Consider the following 19,256-nt stretch of genomic DNA (forward strand, 5'->3'; position numbering starts at 1 on the left):
TTCGGGCTATCCCTTATCCGGACAACACCTTATCAGGAAGGAAAAAAGAAAAAAAAAAAACAAGGCTCCGTTACTTCGGCGAAAAAGCCCGAATATCAGATACGGCATATTAGTACAAGAATACAGACATATCTACAAAGCAAGAATGGATAGACAAAGATGAATTGATTGAACGATGTTTTATTTCCATGAATAATGAACTATGTCTATAATCTACGAGGAGCAATCTGCCCTAGAGAAATCACTATTGAATCTTTGACGGGTTAGCTTCAAGCCCGACTAATGCGTAAAATCGCAGAGATAAAACAAGACGTGATATAAAAAAAGGAAGATAATGTGTTTGATCAGACATCCAAGGAAGTAATAACCCTCATCTGTTCCAGAAAAAGGCTCATCGGAACTCGAGTGGAAACTGCGAATTAAATGGAAATTTTCATCATGCAAACACATGATCAAGAGTAAAGAAAAAAAAAAATTCAGAAAGGTACTCACCATATGGTCAGGGCACGAGCTCGGTGTGGCTGCCAGGTTAGTTGTTGACGGAAAAAGGTATAGCAAGTCGGAGAATATTCTAGAAAATCTAGTTCATAGAGTTAGCATGACCGCTCAAGCAGAAAAAGTGAAAGATGTGCGTTGGGCAAATGTGTGCAAAGGTCAGACAATTATACTGGCAAGTAACAGATCCTGAGGATCCGAGTAGTCAAAAACTTCTTCATGGTCGATTCGGTTGGGAAAAGAAGACGTTTATTAGGTGTCATCATAAAATGAGAGAAAAGGAATTGCATATTCCTGTGTAGGGACGGGAGAAAAACCAGAAGGATTCTTACCTTTTTGACATCACAATTCAAGCAAACGCGTTTGCACAAACACGCTTCAAGAAACTCGATTCTGATAGACTCGTCGTCCTTCTATTCAGGCCAGGAAAGAATAGAAGCCAAAATCAAACTTCTCCGTTCGTCTCCGGCGCTGAGAGAAAAACGAAGAGACTGTCAGTGAGCTCTTTGCATGGGCAAAAAAAGTTGTGGTGGAAGGAAATTTTTTGCCCAGAAGCTCCATCGGCGAGAGAAGATATTCAGGTACAGTGCCAGCAAAATTTTCTCACTAATGGCACTGTAAATGTCTCACGTGATACTGTCCTCCCGCTTATAGGATTAGCGGCGGCAGCTGCAAGTGGTGCCTCGGATTTAGTCATCTCGTTACCCAAATGATTTTCACTTCAGAGAGCTAAGGCACGATTGCTAAGGCTGAATGCGGCGCTAGCAGGTTTGCCGCGGATTTTCGTAAACTGAAGATTATGTGCATGTCGGCGGATGATTTGTCATTGCGCCTCAGTGTTTTGTCAAGAAAAACTATTTGCTCCAGTATTCCCAGGAGTAGATCTTGTCGGATGTTCATTTATTCTTTGTCGCATCTCCTATGAGTCCCAACGATGCGGATAATCCGGTCAGATAAAAAGAGATACGATTTGGCCCGATGCTGCCAGGTACCAGACGTCGGTTCCCGTCTATCGAGCGGAAAAATAGCTATCCCGACGTTAGCGGCCCGATAGAGAGGTATGACTGCTACCAGCCACCGACTTTGAGCGGACTATAGCGAAAAGCAGACTAGGTCAGAAAGCGGACATCTGGTTGCTGCCTAAATAGGCTTAAACGGATAAGGTTGCTCCGAGATGAGCAGAGGCTATGGTGCGTACTGCAATTTCATTACGCTTACACGATCTCGTTGTCAAGTACCTGATTCATTTGAAGGCTGCAGTGCGCATAAGTCATTTGGAGTCATATGAGATGTATAAAGAGAGTAAATATGAGGTCAGTTTGAAAAGAAAGAGCGGAAAACAATGAGGAGAGAGGAATACCCAGCCCTGTGAACCCACTTCATGGAAGTATAGAGGACACACAGCCCCAAGCCCTCAGTGCCAGGGCATGTCATAGAGTGCGCCTCAACTGGCGAAAAGTATCCATACTTGGAGAACACTGAGGAATACTTCGAGTGCTTCTAGTGTCCCCAGAAGCCCGCTGCTTTTCAACACCAGAGTTGCTGTACTATTCCGTACCTTTTACATCCATTCATCTTCACAGTTACCTCTAGTAGCTAGGGCTCAACAGGGACAATGCGTGTTGTAATGGAGCCTCTTCGAGTGAAAATCTGTCTTATCGATTACCAGCAGTATAAGAACAAAGAGAGACCCGTTTTCATTTTCTTGCCAACCATTTTCTGCTCAGAATTCCATCTGCTTTCCACAAGATGCCACTTCAGTGCAGTCCATAGCAAACAACTACCCTCTCACTCTCCAACCACAATAATGCAAGCACATATTACAGTATTTGCTGAATATCCCAAGCGGGGCTTTTGCACCGCTTAGTTGCATAATCTCCACGGCCCATCCCTGGCCTTCTCTCCTCCCCTGGTCATTCCCGCCCACTCACGTACCCACGCACCAAAGATCCCCCAAACGCCGTCTCGCTGCTCCCGCAGGGTTGGTCTGCCAGAATCGACGCCTTGCCTGCTGCACTGCGACGTCCTTCGTCTCGCCAGACGGCCTGGGGACCTGACACAACATCCACCTGGATACGTCCCTCGTCTCTTCGCATCTCCTCTCTGCTCTACTGGCCTCCATCCGCTCCAGCACCAGCACAGCACCGCACCAGCGCATACTGTGGCGGCATCAGCGCTGCGAGTCGCGCCAGACGCTTGGGCAAAGAGCCTGGGAGAAAAAGAACGCGGGAGTCTGCACAGCACAGCAGCCAAAGCGCCGGTTGGGTCGGTTGCCGCGATTATACCGTAGGCTGAAGCTGGCTGCAAAATCCCGTTGATCTGGCGGAGATATTTATTCGCCCATCTCTGCATCGCGTCCCAATCTCTCTTCACCGGCCTCTTCCTCTGGCGCCCGGGCTTTCCCTCATCAAATTGGGGTTCTTGTCCCCGAACATAGTTCGTTTTTGGGCTTATTCCTCTACTTGCTGCCCACTCAGCCGCTAGACCTCTTATTTGTCACCCGTCGCAGTGTCTTGAGTCGGGCTGGTGTGGTATCACGGATCGCACCACCAACTACCCATCGGACCGCATTATCTCTTGCCGATGCATCGTCGCCACTGCACGCCTCGTCGCTTCTTCTCGCTATAGACGCTTTTATTTTTATTTTTTTGGGACGCGGACTCTGTGCCCTCGACGATTGTTGTTATTACCAATTTTCTAGAAGTCTCACTTGCGGTACTGCCGCCTCCCACCGCTGCTACCCCGTGATCCACGCTACCTGTCGCCGCGACGCGAAACTCCAAAATATACAGCAACAGAGGACAAGGCAGCAAGACCTGAGCCCACAGCAAGCGGAACACACGTCTCTCTGTACCGACGACGGTCGCGATCTCTCATACCCCCCGTCGTATGCGCATGCGATAGTGTCTACGGACGCTCGTCGACATCCACGCTGTGGATAGCCGGCCTCATCTAGAGATGATGGCCGCAAGTAGTATGGGCCCCAACTTCGCGGGGCACCCGATGGGCCATCCGGGAGTCGCAGGACATCCGATGGCTGGTCCTGGCATGCAGCCCAACGCAGGCCAGCAGGGCGCGCCTGGTGGGATGCCTCACCAGTTCGCCGGCGGCCACATTGCCGTGTCTGGTCCAGGAGGCCAGGTCAATCCGGCCTTGATGGGCGGCATGCCTCCCGGAGCGAACCCGAATGCTCACCCGATGCATCAAATGAGTCCTGCGCAACAGCAGCAAATGTTCCAACAGCAGCAGCAGCAGCTGCAGCAGCAATGTAAGTAACCTACTGGCATGGATATTCGTCATGGATCTGGCAGACTAACGTGGCGGCAACCCAGTTGGGATGAACAACCCGAGCGCAATGGCTGCTATCCGCCAGCAGCAAATGCTCCATCATCAACAACAACAGCGGCAAATGATGGCGCAGCAGTTCCCAGGCATGACTCCTGGTGCAGTCAACGGCATGCCCATGGGCATGCAACTCACACCACAGCAGCTTCACCAGCTGAGACAGGCGCGGAACGCTGCTACGATGGGTCACGTAAACGTTAGTAGTTGCTTCATATGGCGATTTCTTCACCGCGACGGAGAGACCCGGGACACTGACTAACATGACTCCCTAGGCGCACAACCCGCAAGCGATCATGGCCCAGCAGCTAGCCCTTCAGCAACAGGCAGCAGCCCAGGCCCAGGCCCAACAACAGGCAGCGCAGCAGCAGGCTCAGCAGCAGCAGGCCGCGCAGCAACAGGCTGCGCACAACCAGCAAATGGCGGGCCATAACCAAGCACAACACATGGCGATGAATGCTCAACCCATGCAGGGCATGCCACAGCCGAATCCCATGGCAGCTCAACCGTCAATGGGCGCACAGCAGCAGCCGGGACAGCAACCGCCAGGCCAGCCCCAGCAGCAACCCCAGCAGCAACCCGGTCCCCAGTCGCAGCCGACGCCGCAGCAAGCCTCACAAGCCGGCACGCCTGCACCGACGGGGCAACAGACCCCCCAGACTCCCGCACCAGCTCCGGCTCAAGCAAATCAGATGCAACAGGGCCAGCCCCAGCCTCAACAGGCCCATCCTCCGAATCAAAACCAGATGGCCGCCGTTGCAACCCAGCAACTCATGGCCAATACCTTGATGCAGCAGCAGCAGCAACTTAGAGAAGGGATGAAGACAAGATGTCTCCTAAGACTGATGCACTTTGGCGAATGCCTAAGTACCTTTCCTGTATGTGTTTTTACTGTAATCAATCACAGCCTGGCCTTTGATGCTAATGTTCACTTATTTAGGGAGCAAAGAACAGAGAGGATCTCACGTACTGGAGTAGAGTTGTATCCCAGTTCTTCTCATCACCCAATGGTGTTTTCCGCCATTCATTCCACCCTACCGAGAAGGAAGAGGTACCAGATAAGCAGTATGAAATTGCTTATCCAGTGATTGCTCGCTATCTCCACACCTATTACAGCAGTGGTGTCAAGAGTATACAACTCATTCTCGACGGTGGAAGCATCGACAAAGCATTGCCCGGAGATTGTTACTGTATCGAGAACCAACGAGCCAGTTTCGTTTATTGGTTCGAGACAGGTTCACATGTATGTTTTCTCCCCCACCCTGTTTGGCTGTTTTTTGTGCTAATTGATTCTGCCCTTCCAGCTCGTGGCCAATGGAACGCTACGTGCGCAATTTGATGCCGAACAGAAAATCGAATTGTTCGAGTTTCTCACTACGGGACACGAGGAATTTGTATCTATGAGAAGTGTCATCGAAGCAGCGAAGCCAACACACGAATGGATTAAGGAGTGGCGTAGTGTTAACACAATTGATGGCAAGCAATCTCCAGAAATGTCCAAGAAGGGCAAGGCTCGGCAGCTCAAGTCGCCTCAGAAAGAGCCACCCGGCGTGCTGGTTGACCTCAACTCGGCTGTTAACAAACAAGGAGTGACCCCGGCCGTCCATCAATTCCTCGAGGTATGTCAAGGGTGGATTGTAGACGAGATGTAACGAAGAATAGCAACGATCTAACTGTTTCTGTAGATTGTAGAAGTCATGGGTCAGATGAACCCGTTGATTGGATTTTACAACCAAAACCCTGGCCTAACTCCCTATGGAGCGCTTGAACAATACGTAGCGACCCAAATCAATGGCGCGACCCCGGTGATGAACGGCCAAGCCATGGCGCAAGCACCCAGGACTCCCGGCTTTGGACAGTTTCCAATCGGAGCGAGCCCTGCAGCGGTACACATGAACCTTCCAGGCTCACCTCACATCGGAAGTCCCGCGCCAGGTCAAGCCCCTGGCATGCAGCTCCAGCCAAGCCAACAGGGAACAAGCTCGAGCGGACCAAGTGCGAACACGTCACCGGCTTCTAACAAGCGTCGGCGTCCGTCTACAGTCAAAGTTGAGGATGATTCCGTCGCCCCAGGTGCTGGCCAAGTCAACGGGATACAGAACAGGGCCAAGCCCCAGACTCCTCGGATGGCAAAGCGTGTCAAGGCCAACCCAGCTTGAGGTGTGGTAATGCATGATTGTCATTCTTAGACATGTTTTTTTGCCTACGCATCAAAACTAATGATGCTGTAGCACGCATTACGCCAGATTTTTTTCACGTCCTTAATCATCATGCGGCATGGTGGCGTCTTGTGTTTGAAACTCTTTATGATTTCATCGATTCGGTGTTTTTATCTTTGGCTTTTCTTTTATCGATATTGGACAAGTTGGAAAAAAAGCTCTGTTTTGCAAAAGAGAACCCGGAAAGTGTACTCGCTCCCGACAGTATACGCTTCTTGGCAGCTATTTGGAAAACGCCTGTTTTCTTCTACAGTCTATATGTGTGTCGGTGGATTGATACCCAGTGGCAGGTTTGGTGTGTGTGTATGTTGGCAATGAACAAGACCCTGGAGCAGCTCGACGACACCTTGATGCGGAAGTGCGGAAGCATTGTTCAGTCAGGATCCGACGCTCTCCGAGGACCAGGTGCTCTTTCTCTCTCTCTTTTTCCAACATTGTTCTGCTCTCTACATCATGATATATACGGGGTAGACGCCATGAGATGCGGAGTTTTGTCTTTTTGGGTCTTGCCACGTTGTGCGACAGTTTTAGCGAAGGAAACATTAGAGCTTTTGTGCTTGATGGCGCTGTTTGGAAGAGAAAAGGAGGATAGGCTCTTTATAATTTGGGTAACAGAGTTACTCGTGTACCATAAACTGCGACTCGACCAGTCTGGAGGATTTGGCTTTATTGCTCCGTACCCCCGTGATTGAGAGTTGTTCTTCTTCTCCTTCAAAGACCTCTTCGTTTTTTTGTCCTGGTTTTCAATTACCCATTTCTGCTTGAAAAACGAAAAAGTTTTTGTGTCTAAACGTAAGATAGACACAGCATCGTTGAGTTTTATCTTTCTTTTCTCACTTCATAGTTCAAGGAGAGGGGAGGCAGACTTGATGCCTCAGGGGCTACGTTGTTTTGCTGACGAAGGTCGTTTGAAGCTTGAAAAAGGTTTCGTCCTACTGTCACTTTCTCTACTTCTCTTCTTTGTCCGTTGAAGTTTTTGTTGTTCCTTGCGCGAGCTTTTTTGTCCTCTTTTATACTTTTTGACATTTTTCTCTTTCTTTCAAGAAGTCGGCGTTCTCGCTGAGCTGCCGCGCTTTTATTCTTCCTTTTTCTCTGATATATACGCAAATGGTCACAAACACACAAAGCCTCTATTTCTCTTCCTTCACCAGGAAAACAAAAAAGGCGAAAGCCTATACATAAAATACACACACACACGCACACACACACACATCTAGTACTTTTGGAATATTATACTAATACGGGGATGTAAATATGTCTCGGTATGGTTTTGATTTGCGCGTGTTTTTGGCGAGGACTGGGATTTTTTTTATTTTATATTCTTGGCACAGAATGAGGCGGAGTAGGGGTGTGTGTTTTATAGTTGTGCATACTGATTTTGTTTTGTTTTATGAAAGTTGAACTGTTTTCTTAACTCATATATCTTATTGAAGAAGTGATACATTGAAACTGCCTTTTCCCCTTCTTCCTTGTGACGTATCTGATGAATGAATTCCTTTCTTTCAACATAGAGAGACTGGAATCATGCTACTGCTGCGGTCTGGTCACCACTCGTATCAGGCTCAGGAGTTGAAACTACAGACGCAGGCGAAGTCGAAGTCGAAGTCGTACCCAAACCACCACCACCCATATCCACCGCAACAACAGCCCCATAACCCTCCTTCTCAATCTCCTTCAACGCCTCTTCCCAGTCCTTCTCCTCGATCCCGCCCAACTTGACCACTTTGACCACGTCTCCCGGCAAAACCAGTCCCGCACCCGGCTCATAACTTATCCCAGATAATTGCCCTCTGGAACTGGCACTCTTCGGCAAGACATATAGCTTGACCCTAAGAGGATCGATCCGTCCACCCGGATGCCTAATCGAAAGGTTATGGTGTCCAGCCCAGATCGCTATCTCCGCAAGCAGGGCATCCCTACTCGGTAATGCGCACTCTGTATAAGTCGTGCTGGAGATGCACATGGGGAGAGTATAATCGTCGTCGGATGGGTGCCCATAAAAGACAGCCCGCAATGAGATACCGCTGGGTAGATGCGTGTCGGGCCCTAGCGATGGCTGAGCAGACGCCACGATGAAATAAGGAGGGTTGAAAATAGGAGAATGGGCTACCATTGTTGGCACCATCATGCTCACAGGAGGAGGCTGATAGACTTGGATCTGGGGCTGTAGTAGAAACTGAGGTTGCGGAACAATAGGTATGACCGGCTGCTGAACGATGGCAGGATAATGGATTTGGATTTGCCGAGAGTGCTGGATCCCGACGCCGAGAATGGGGGATACGAATGCCATGACGCTTGAAGATGCTGATCAGTTATTTTTTTTTTGTTGTAGACAGATATAACAACGCCAACTCTTATTGCTCATTGCCCAAGGGCGAGGGGATGGAGAGCTATTGAATTAAATCTTTGCTTAGAATGGCGATTCACCTTGAATCGGACAAATATCGTGACAATGCCCATGTTTGCGTACGAGAGTGAACAGAAGCCGTTTTTGAATGGGCAGACGCGCAGAAAACGACTGTGAATCAGAATCAAAGACGCATATTCATCGCACATTGGCATAGAATATCTCAGTAGAGCAGTGACTCCTGAGCGCTCTCAAGCTGCACATATATCCTTCAGAATAGAGCAAACAGCGTTGATAAGGTATTGATTTTTATTTAGAGTCGAATGAGCGTTTTGGACTCACTCTCTTGTCCTTGGCGATGAGCATGCAGTCCGTGTACAAAGCACTCCATTTCCGATCCAAAACCACATGAGAACAAGCGTAAAATGGTATACTAGCCTTGTTTTGTGCCGTTGGTCGGCACTTTTTATCCCTTCGTCTCCCCCAAACTCCGGATACTCTCGGTTCATCCATGAACTTGTATGCTTACAATTTTGTTTGTCCTGTCTTTCCCTCCTTTCCCTCCTTTCCATATAATTCCTTTCTCACTCCTTGCCTCACAGGCTTTCTGGAGTGGGATTCTCATGCTTGGCAGTACTTCCCTTTCCACGCCAAGTACTCACAGCTGGAATATGCGCTTCGTACCGAACTTCCTCTGTACCGTACGCCCTTGGTGTCAATTTTATGAGAGTGTGAAGCGGCACGTTCATCCAGGGGCTCTTAGCCTGATCCTTCTTCATGAAGTATGCGTAGATGCAGCGCAATACCGCTTGGTGAGTCACAATGAGAATGTCCTCGCTACGTTCCAATTCCATTATGATTGGTTCCAAGCGGATAACCACGTCACGGTACGACTCGCCACCACGGTATCGGTAGTTGTATTTATCCTCATCGCGGGCCGCAAAGTCTTCGGGGTAGCGGTCTTTGATTTCTTGGTAGGTCAAGCCGTCGCACACACCAGAGTCTAATTCATCCAGCGCCTTCCATTGCAACTGATTGTAGTGCGCTGGGAGGAAACGGGCTGTGGCAATGGTACGCTTCAATGTTGAGGTCCACACCGTTAGAGGGCGGTCATCCTTGACTATTGTCAGTACCCAATTCGCGATATGTACTCTAAAGACACATATAAAGACACGTATGAAGGATCTCATATGAACTATGATAGGGATTGAAACTTACTCCCACAGACTCTCGTACCAAGTCCGGCAGCTTCCTAGCGTACTGCTCGCCTCGGGGAGACAGAAGCATGTCTCCGCCAATACGTCCGCTCAGGTTGTATAGAGACTCGCCGTGCTATTGTTGACAAGCAGTTAGATAACGAAGGTGGAAAGCCATGGTTTATAATATAGTAACTCACTCTTGATAGCCAAACTGATCGCGGTCGGATATGCAGGTTCATGAGGTAGTAGACGATGCGACTTTGGAGATAGTCTTGGATACGGTTGATGATGACTTGCTTGCCAACATTCATCAATTTCAAGTAGGTGTAGTTGTCCTCATCCTTGTCGCCATCAATAGTCTTGTAGACCTTTTCGTAGTGCTTGATCCGATTGCGAAAGTCCTGAGCCGCCTCTTCTGGATCTTGACCCTTGTAGTCGGGGCTTGTCAGCTTGACGTCACGGATGTTGGCCATGATGGTCTTTTCATCATCGCATTTGCTTTCGACAAACAGAACTTCGATGCCATGGGCAGTGCACGTATCATAGACCCATTTACGGCGTTCCTTGGTGGAATTGGTCGCATCCAGAATGCCAACAACGCCGCCGGTGCGGAACCAGGCAAGCATGTCAGCTACGGCGGCCTCGGCAGCGGCACGGCGTTTCCGCTCACCCTCGGGATTGCTGAAATCGAAAAAGTCGGCCGTTGGCTGTGGAGCGTCATGACGCCGGTAGTTGCCGACATTGAAAGTCGCTGCTGGAATTGACAGCCATTGCAAATATCTCTGGGCTATATATCCGAACAAGGAATACGAAAAGTCAATGTCAGTCAAGCTCCCAATAGTCTATACAAAGTGGCGTGAGAAGTTGGAGAAAATCAGGCAGCTTCCCGACGCTAGAAGAGAGGGGAAGAGACCGTCATAATGCAACAGGATCTGAAGGCAAGCATTCGGCTCAATGGATGCGTGAGGGAGTGCGTGCGTGCATGTGTACATGGATAGGCATATGTCGGGACTGGGCCATTGCCCCGTTCCCGCAAAGCTCAGAAGAAGCCAAAATGAAAGAGAGGAAAAGAAGATGAAGAAATATCCGGAACAAGCATACCTAGTTGGGCAATGTAACTCTTTCCGCGGGCCGGGAGACCGACCATGACAACACATATCTTGGTGTCCTCGACCTGGATCCCCACGCCATTGTTAGTTTTGGACGGCATTGTCACGATGATGGAGCTGGCGATGCTGTTTGCTAAGATCAAGTATGCTGATACGGTGTTTGGGGTGTGATAGCAGAGGCATCCGGCGTGGCGGCTGATACATATGAGGGCCCAGCAGGAATAGGAGAGGCAGTAGCAGCAGTAGCAGCAGTAGAAGCTTGTAGCAAAAGCAACGGTGGAGGATGGCTTTTGATCCTCGGATCTCTCTTGAGACGAGGCAAAAGTGAATGAGGCCAGGTGATGGATAGAAGCGGCTGAGAGGCAGGCGACGCAGATGTTGGCCGTGGGTTGCGTGAGAGTGGCTGAACAGAGAATAGGCGAAGGTCAGAGTCAATCAGTGACCGAAGAGCGCTGAACAGCAGCAGCAGAGCGTGACGAAGGGCCCGGGAACGTAGAATTGCGTGAAAGGGTGCTCAATCCAGGTGCGCGCGTGAGGGTGTGCGGCAGTTCAGCAGCTCCAGGCCAAAAGAGTCGATGCTCTATCGACGTCAAGCCGCTTTAGTGGCTGATGGGCACTAGGCCGCAGTGGTCGAAACAGCCCACAGCCGAGGCAAGCCTGCAGCGACGCAGCGCCGGGAAAAAGGGCTGCAGGCGGGTAGCACCGCAGCAGAGGGCCGTGATTGGGGGTAAAGGCGCACCCCGGCAAAAGCTGCAGCTTGCTTCGCGGCCGTGATAATGACGATGGGCGTAAAAAGCTTGCAGTCCTGGGATGATGCAGATTGCGGAGACGGCGCTGCCAAAAAGCTGGAGGGAAAAAAGAGGAGACTTTAGCACGCCGCAAGGCCAAGTTGTAGTATATCGGCGCCCAGAAGTACTGCCTAGTACCGAGTAGCGGCGGTGGTGGTTGCTCGTGACTGCCAGATACAGAATACCCCGGATTATCAAGGTACACGTATCGGATCGTGCAAGTGCAGCACGCCGAGCAAAGCTGTAGGCAGGTGCTAGACTTCAAATTTGGAGGAAAGTCTAGGCTTAGTATCCAACGGCAGGTCTTTCAAGCACTAAGCTCTAGATTCTTTTCCACAGGAAGGAACAGCCAGAGAGGTGGCAGGTGTGTGATAATCCGGCAATGACAGCAGTAATAAAGAAAACTGGATGCCAGGGGAAGGAGCAGCGTGACATGCGGACAGGCACCGAAAAAGACCAGCAAATTCTCCGGAGGCAGGCAGGCAACGGCATCGGGCTCGGTGAGAGCGAGTCGATGAATGTACCTTCCGCGCTTACCTAGGGAAGGGGGGCCCTGAAACAGAATGAAAAACAACGGAAGGGGAAATGGAAGAAAATTGGGAGAATAGAAGGCCCCTGCCCAGCCTGTCCGTGTACCTCGGATTCCTTATTCTAGCACGGATTGCATCCAAGCTCGGATGTGCATTCAATCAAATGCCTTGAGGAAGTACACCCCGGATTGCCGTGGCCAAACTCGTCTCTCTGCCTCTCCTGTTCATGCCATTTGCCCCTTCAAACTGCCGTCGGCATGCCTCGTGATGCGTCTGCTTATAGCACGGAGCACCAAGTAATTACCACTGCTCCATCGTGCGTGGTTGATTCTGTCAGGCGGCTCTCGCATCCCCTGTGCCGCCTAGCCTGCAGTGGGGGCCGCTCTGGGGAATTGGAGCTGCTCCAAGGAGCTGTGCCTCGCTGTAATGCGGCGTCCAGTCAGGGGGGCTCAACACCAGCTGCAGCGCTCTAGCACCTGGAGTGCGCTGCGGGGCGCCAGCCCTTTGCCCGGCCAGCCCCTGACAGCGCCAGCTCTCGTCCCCGAGTCGTCCCCGAATCGTCCCGGCGGCCAGACGCCAAGGCCCGTCTCGACGTTCCGATTCGAAGCGCTTCGTTTTCGTGGGCAGGTGACCGGTGCTCAGCGAAATGAGGCGCGGATAGATTTCGATTGCCAATCGATTGCCAATGGCTTTCCAATCCTCTCGTGCTTTTCTTCTCCAGATTCCGGCCGTCGACCCATTTGCCGTCGAATCTCGCCATATCGCAAGCGGCCCAATGGCCGCAACTCGCAGATGGACTGCTGAATCGATCATAACCGATGGTCCTGATCTCTCCACGTCGGGGTCGTCTCCATGATTGCCTCTTTCGGGCATCTTGGGCCACAGGCAGTGGTCGCCTCTGCAGGAACGCTGTGCTGCACCCCTGGCTGCCTTTCTTCCGGGGTTATCCGAGAGAAATGAAGGGAAAAGGTTGAATCATGGGATCAAGGCTCATCTCGTATGTTGCGTGTGAATGGCCTGAGCGCAAAGCAGACCAACCACCTGGATGAAGTGTCCTCTCGACAGAAGAATTGCCAGGATCCGTCCCCGTGAATTATCCCGAGCTTCGTGTCTGCTTCGTCTGTGTAAAGCCTCCTCGCCACGGCTCTGCTGGTGGAACCGCCCCAATGCGATGGAGTCGTTGTCTTGGGTCCTCTGCCTTCACCGCCTGCGTCTGCGTCTGCAACTAATCTGCAACCACTGTCTTGTCATCTCCAGTCACTTGACCAGCGACTTTGTATGCAGCTCGGACTCTGTGAATAGTAAGACTACCACGTCCTAGTCACTAAGCTAGGAAGTAGGATTCGTAAGGAGATGTGCAAGTAAGCAGAAGAAGGCAAAAAAAAAAAAAAAAACCAGAAAGAGACCCGTCGACGTCACGATATCCCGCTCGTTCTCACCTTGCTGAAACTCCACGTATTCGCTCTCGCCCTGCCCGCAGGCCCCGAAGGCCTTGACGGCGGCCCAGCAGCGACGCCTATCATGTTTGCGTCGAGATTGTGTCGTCGTGCTGTTGTGTCTTCTCTCTCTCCTCCTCCTTTTAACTAGTCCTTGCGCTGCTGGTTGGCAGAAAGCCTCAAGGAAAGCTGAAGAAATACCGCGTAGTCTTCGCACCCTGGTGAGCGACTTCAACGTTGTATAAAAAAGACGTGAGTAAGGCAACAGAGAAAAAAAAGAAGAAGAATACTTTGAGTTGTGCTGCAGATAGAATAACGGTTGCAGAAGAAGAAAACATGAGGTTGACTCAATCAAAGCACGCAAAAAGTCTGATAATGGCAGATGGGGGCGCCAGTGGGTTTGAGCTACGCAGTGTTATTAGTACAAGGAACTACGAAGTAGCAGTAGCTGATAAGCACTCAAAAACCACCCCCTTGCATTGCAATTCAGGAGCTGCACATTCCAGAGCTTTTGATTTGATACTTTTGGCACCGAGTCATGAACTGAGGAGAAATGATGAAATGACGAGACAAAAAAAATAACTAATCAGGTGAAAAATCATTGTATAGATTTGTGAAATAATGTTCCTGGCTTCTCTCACCTTGAAAAGAGAGCCAACAAGATTCCTGCAGCTTTAACATCCTGTCAAACCAACCGATAGGCTTCCTTTTCCAGGTCGCACAATTGACAAATCAAGAAGAGTAAGAAAGAAGAGAGAAAATAGAAGAAAATAGAAACCATCCATTGCAACAACAAGTGCCTCATTTTCTCGAGTAGAACCGCATCTCGGCTGCGCCAACGTCAAACACGGCCAGCACATTCTGCAGAAACACATCGCCCAGAATATACGGCCCCGGGCCGCCGCTGGCGATGCCAATGGCGCAGTAGCCCGTCAGCGGGTCGACCAGATCGTGGTAGATCAGATCGGCCGGGTTGATCCAGAACTCGACGCCCGAGATGATGATGGCAAAGTGCGGCGGGATGGCGTCGCAGGGCGCAAAGTACGTGCCCCATTGGTAGAGGTAGACGGCGCGCGGCTGGAAGGAGTTGGCGATGGACTCGGCCAGGGCTGGAGAAATTAACAGTCAGTATTGCATAGTTGCTGTATGGAACAGAAAGGGACTTACGAGGGGGCAGATAGAGCATCGTCGTGCCCGTGTCGACAATATACGGGTACTTTGTGGTGTCCGTCGTCTGGTCCCATCGTATGCCGTCAGGCACAATCGTGTAGAACGAGTACTTCCACGCAGTTTCCGGCTGGCCAACAAGATTTGCCTAGAGCATCACATTCAGCATTCAATCGCCACGTTTAGTTGTCAAAACAGTATCATATCACGCCGGCTACTTACAATGATGAGATCCGTCTTTGCGTATCCCCTAAACTGCCAGTCCATCGGCGGCAAGCCTCCCCAGGCTATCACGCCATCCGTCGAGTTCTTGATCAGGGCAACGCTGAAGACGGGATCAATGGTGCCCTGGCTGATGGCGCTGGTGAGAAACGGCGTGTAGCTCATGGCGTTCCACGGCGCCTCCTGGCCAACGTCGCCATAGTAGGCGCTGGTGATGGCCGGATACGCAAGCCCCAGGATGCCGACGGTGACGTTGTTGCCGTGCCAGTACGTGTTGTTGGCGAGCCCGACCTGCTGCTTCGACACGGACACGCCGCCGCACGAGACGTCGCTGTAGCCCATGGGCCCCGAGATGTGCTCGCCGGAGCCGTACTTGAGGTAGAAGTGCAGCTCGTCGATCTGGCCGTGGCCGAAGCCGTCGATGTACGGCGTCGAGAAACCACACGCAGCCTCGTTGTGCGAATCGCCGGTGCCGTCCGAGCACTTGAAGCCCGTCTTGGTCGCCCACGTATCGGAGCTGCCGGTGTCGAAGAGCAGCCAGACGGGGACGCCGTCCCAGCCGCACTGGATGGCATATTGGGTGGAGGCAGCGGTCAGGGCAGAGATGTTCTGGAACGACTGCTTGATGGAGCCCGGGGTGCTGCTGCTGCGAAGGCGGCTGAGCGCAGAGACGCCTGAGTGCTGCTGGCCTGGCTTTGCCTTGATGCCCTTGAGGTGCGAGAAGTGCATCGTGGTGCGATCGTTGGACGGCTCCTTGATGGCCTTGGCTCTCTCAAAGCTGAGGCCGTTCATGGGCTTTGCGAGGTCCCAGTCTGGAGCATGGCGTCTGACCCGGGGGAGGTTGGCACAGGATGCCGTGATGACGACGCTGCCCAGAAGACAGAAGGCCAACTGAAGGGCCTTCATGATGATCATGACGAGTGGGAAATATAGCAGATGATATAATGCTGTATGATGAGGAGATGGAAGTGATGGACAGCAAGGAAACTGATGATGCTTCACAAAGCTGCGGGGGAAAGAGGACCGATGACTTCGAGCCACGAAGATGGAAGAACAAGGAAACAGAGAGAGAGAAGAGCGAAGAAGCCCATAGAGTCGGGCGTACTATGAAACAAAACAAAAAAGAAAGGAGTCGAGACGAGACGAGCGGCCAGCTTTTTGACAGCTGGCCGCTCAGCTCAGAAGCCGTGCAACACCTGCCACCTGTTTCACTCGGCAATCGCATCAAACGGCTGGGTAACTTCAAGTTGTGCAATTGGCGGACGGGTGGAACGTCGAGACGGTCCTCGAAGGCAAGAATAGTAATGTCATGTTGTTTGTCTGTGGTTCTCTTTGAATAAATAGGCTTGGAGAGACTATCGAGTCTTTTGTATGAGGAGATGAGGGTAGTGTATGGCTATCAAGAAAGCTATATTTGTTGATTCTCCGATTCAATGCAGGCAATGGAGCAAAAAGCTGCAGTGGCTATTGGAAAACAGCTTTCTTGATATGCATATGCCTTCGCCTGTGAGGAACAAAGCAAAAAAGGGGTCATTAGACTGTGGTATACATGTATTGCTCAGATGAGCCAAAACCACTGCGATGTGAATACATGTAGTCTCAGCCCAACCGACGACGTCGTACTTTCATATCGATCAATGTTTGCTTTCTGCTTTGAACCTGTTTCATGTTCCTCCCGTCCCGGTATCACAGATCTTGCTACCTTATGCCTTTCCCGAGACACAGCCTAATCGACCGAGTCTTGTTCGCCCCGAGCTGTGGGTAGTTTTGCTGAATTGTATAGCTTGGATTCTGCATTTTGTATGCAGTTCATTCCATGCTTAATATGATGCCCATTGATAGATCTCCAAATAAGAATTGTGCTTTAAGCAATAAAAACTACAAATTCATACATGATAGGCCATTGACAACACTCGCCTCGAAGCACTCGAGTATGTCTATTACAATCCTCAACAAGCATGCCGAGTGTCGCCGAGGTCTCTCAGAGAATAAATAAAGGGAGTCTTGTACAACTTCACTACCACGAAGCGAATACCAGCCGTCGGGCCAAGGTATCGAGATGCTGCACCTTCCCATCTGATATGATGTACTAACTCTTCGAAAACATCGAGTCTTGTATCATGAAAGGTAGCCCATACGCTACCATATCATACATGCTCTACGACCAGGCCTTTCATTTCCGTCGAGCTCTCCATTTGTTTCTGTGACACCCTCTTGGTGCCCTTCGTCAACCCGGCATGCCCAGTGGCATTGAGTACGCCATCTGTATCCCCCTTCTCGCTTACATGATGAGAAAATCAGCTTTCATGTTGTGTTTAGTCCCAAATATATAGTATTTATGCGGCATTAGCACCAATAAGAGTAACGACAAGGCAGAAAGGCGCAATTACATTATGGCTCGGCTCGATAACTAACACCGGCTGCAGTGGATAACTTTAAGTTCTCCGAATCTTGCAGCTTCAAATAATGCCACTAATAATTAGCTAAAAAAAAGAAGCATAACAGCAAGCTAGAAACACAACAAGCCCGAGAAATCCCATTCTAACCACCCACACAGCATGGGAACCCTGCTTCACGATCGATCTATCCCAACAGTGGATCCAGGTCTAAACTAACAGCCAAAAAAAAGGCACTAATCTGCCTCCATTTCCCCGGTCTTGTCAATTTCAAAAGGCGTATAGCACGTCATTAAGTTAAAAAAAAATCGAAAAAAATACACCTAAAAGTCGCCGGGCAGCACCGCTTCTCAACGGTCTATCGCCAAGGCCATTCTCTAACAGACCGAGGTTAGATCTCCAACAAGGAAAGAAGTGGGAATAGCCGTCAAACAAGTGGAACTAGATAAAATGCTTCTAATAGCCAGTGCATGCTTTCCTGACAACTGTTAATTAAAAAGAAGATTATGAAAACAAAATAAAAAGTCTCGGCAATACTAGCAAAAAAAAAAAGGTGCACATCTCCAAAGCTACTGTTCAGCTCCCCATCTGCCAGCCAGTCGCATCTCCTGCCAACCTGGGCTACCTCTGCGATATTAACCCAATCAATCAATCCAGCCCGCATATCCCTTTTAGAGCCAATTGGTCTTAATGCATGGTTCTGGACCCGTTTTGTCTGTCCAAAATGCCGGCCTCATTTGCTGTCGCTCTGCCGCGTGCATCTCGGCCCTTTGATATTGGCCACATTCGCCGCCATGTAGCTCTAACTGCTTCTTCCTCTTTATTCAGATATGCGATGCAGGGGGGGTTAGGGCGAGGAGCGAGGGTTATTCGTTGTTGTCGTCAAGTTTCTTCTTTGGCCGAAACGAAGCCGTCCTTTGTACTACGGCCCAAAAGGACTTACACCACCATGGGGGTCACAATGGCTTCGAAAAAGACATTGCTTCTAAACAAGGAGCCTCCTTTGTCGTTTATGGAGCATCTGAGCTCTTCCGTATCATACTATTGTCCAAAAGATGCTATTCCTCTCGCCACCCACTCCGAAAACGACGATGCCGTCACAATCGAGCAGCAACGCCGCCATCCAGAACTCATCCTCGTCCTCAGCTGGATGGGTGCCCGAGACGTCCACATAGCAAAATACATTGCCCAACACCGCGCCCTCTTCCCCTCGTCCCGAATTCTCCTCATCCGCTCCCCTGCATCGCACGTCTTTTGGCCAAGCCTCGCTCGCAGACATATCCCGCCGGCCATCCGAATCCTCAGACAATTCGCAGAGCCAGAGACAAAGGCCACGAGTAGCAGCAGCAGACCCAGAGTCTTGTTACACATCCTCTCTAACGGCGGCGTCAGCACAGCCGCAAGAATCCGAGAACTCCTGAGAAAGGAGCTCGGCAGCGACAGTGCCGGCAACAAGCTCATCATCCCTCGATATGCCCTCTGTCTAGATTCGTGTCCAGGCAACTTCGTCTGGAAAAGCACCCACAAAGCGCTCCTCCAGTCTCTGCCTCGCTGGACCTCTCCCTTGGTGCACTTTGTCATCGCCGTCGCCTGGCTGATATATAAGCTTCGCCTTACCCGACCTGCTCAGAATCTCAATGCCGACGCCTTGCGCAGAGGAAGCCTGCTCCCCCGAGAAGCACAAAGGACCTATCTATACGGAACGGCGGACGCCATCATCGACTGGCGCCAGGTCGAAGATCATGCGAAACGGGCGGAAGAATCTGGCTTCAAGGTACGGAAAGAGAAGTTTGAAGGTGGAGAGCATGTGTCACTTGTAAGGAAAGAGAGTCAAAGATATTGGCAGGTAGTAAAGGAGACGTGGCATGAGGCCGAAATCGAGGCCGAAAAGACTGGCCAGGCGTGAGGATGGATGATTTGCAAGATGCTGGGAGATGGAAGACGAGGCAAGCAGCGCCACGATGGACCGATAAGACGAAGGGATCGGAAATGAGCATAGAAACGGA

At 50.7% G+C, this 19,256-nt stretch overlaps 6 protein-coding genes across 6 annotated transcripts; 2 read left to right on the forward strand and 4 right to left on the reverse strand.

Moving 5' to 3' along the window:
- Window positions 1-3,453: 3,453 nt before the first annotated feature.
- On the forward strand, window positions 3,454-5,996 carry TGAM01_v210055 (hypothetical protein; the record flags this gene model as incomplete). Its single annotated transcript, XM_024550705.1, has 5 exons — window positions 3,454-3,636; window positions 4,113-4,715; window positions 4,778-5,080; window positions 5,142-5,456; window positions 5,523-5,996. 5 exons carry the CDS (start codon window positions 3,454-3,456, stop codon window positions 5,994-5,996), a joined length of 1,878 nt encoding a protein of 625 aa, XP_024404553.1.
- Window positions 5,997-7,578: 1,582 nt separating this feature from the next.
- On the reverse strand, window positions 7,579-8,346 carry TGAM01_v210056 (hypothetical protein; the record flags this gene model as incomplete). Its single annotated transcript, XM_018808776.1, has 1 exon — window positions 7,579-8,346. One exon carries the CDS (start codon window positions 8,344-8,346, stop codon window positions 7,579-7,581), a length of 768 nt encoding a protein of 255 aa, XP_018657985.1.
- A 653-nt stretch (window positions 8,347-8,999) lies between these two features.
- TGAM01_v210057 (hypothetical protein) lies at window positions 9,000-10,812 on the reverse strand (the record flags this gene model as incomplete). The annotated part of the gene is made up of 4 exons (XM_024550706.1): window positions 9,000-9,518; window positions 9,622-9,735; window positions 9,800-10,356; window positions 10,704-10,812. The coding sequence occupies 4 exons, from the start codon at window positions 10,810-10,812 to the stop codon at window positions 9,000-9,002; spliced, it is 1,299 nt and encodes a 432-aa protein (XP_024404554.1).
- Window positions 10,813-12,362: 1,550 nt separating this feature from the next.
- Window positions 12,363-12,902, reverse strand: TGAM01_v210058 (hypothetical protein; the record flags this gene model as incomplete). Its single annotated transcript, XM_018808774.1, has 1 exon — window positions 12,363-12,902. The coding sequence occupies one exon, from the start codon at window positions 12,900-12,902 to the stop codon at window positions 12,363-12,365; it is 540 nt and encodes a 179-aa protein (XP_018657983.1).
- Window positions 12,903-14,266: 1,364 nt separating this feature from the next.
- On the reverse strand, window positions 14,267-15,760 carry TGAM01_v210059 (hypothetical protein; the record flags this gene model as incomplete). Its single annotated transcript, XM_018808773.1, has 3 exons — window positions 14,267-14,574; window positions 14,633-14,780; window positions 14,855-15,760. The coding sequence occupies 3 exons, from the start codon at window positions 15,758-15,760 to the stop codon at window positions 14,267-14,269; spliced, it is 1,362 nt and encodes a 453-aa protein (XP_018657982.1).
- Window positions 15,761-18,211: 2,451 nt separating this feature from the next.
- Window positions 18,212-19,156, forward strand: TGAM01_v210060 (hypothetical protein; the record flags this gene model as incomplete). The annotated part of the gene is made up of 1 exon (XM_018808772.1): window positions 18,212-19,156. One exon carries the CDS (start codon window positions 18,212-18,214, stop codon window positions 19,154-19,156), a length of 945 nt encoding a protein of 314 aa, XP_018657981.1.
- Between the last annotated feature and the right edge of the window lie 100 nt (window positions 19,157-19,256).

The sequence above is a fragment of the Trichoderma gamsii genome, assembly GCF_001481775.2.
Source record: "Trichoderma gamsii strain T6085 chromosome Unknown Scaffold_55.2, whole genome shotgun sequence".
Taxonomy (NCBI): Eukaryota; Fungi; Ascomycota; class Sordariomycetes; order Hypocreales; family Hypocreaceae; genus Trichoderma; species Trichoderma gamsii.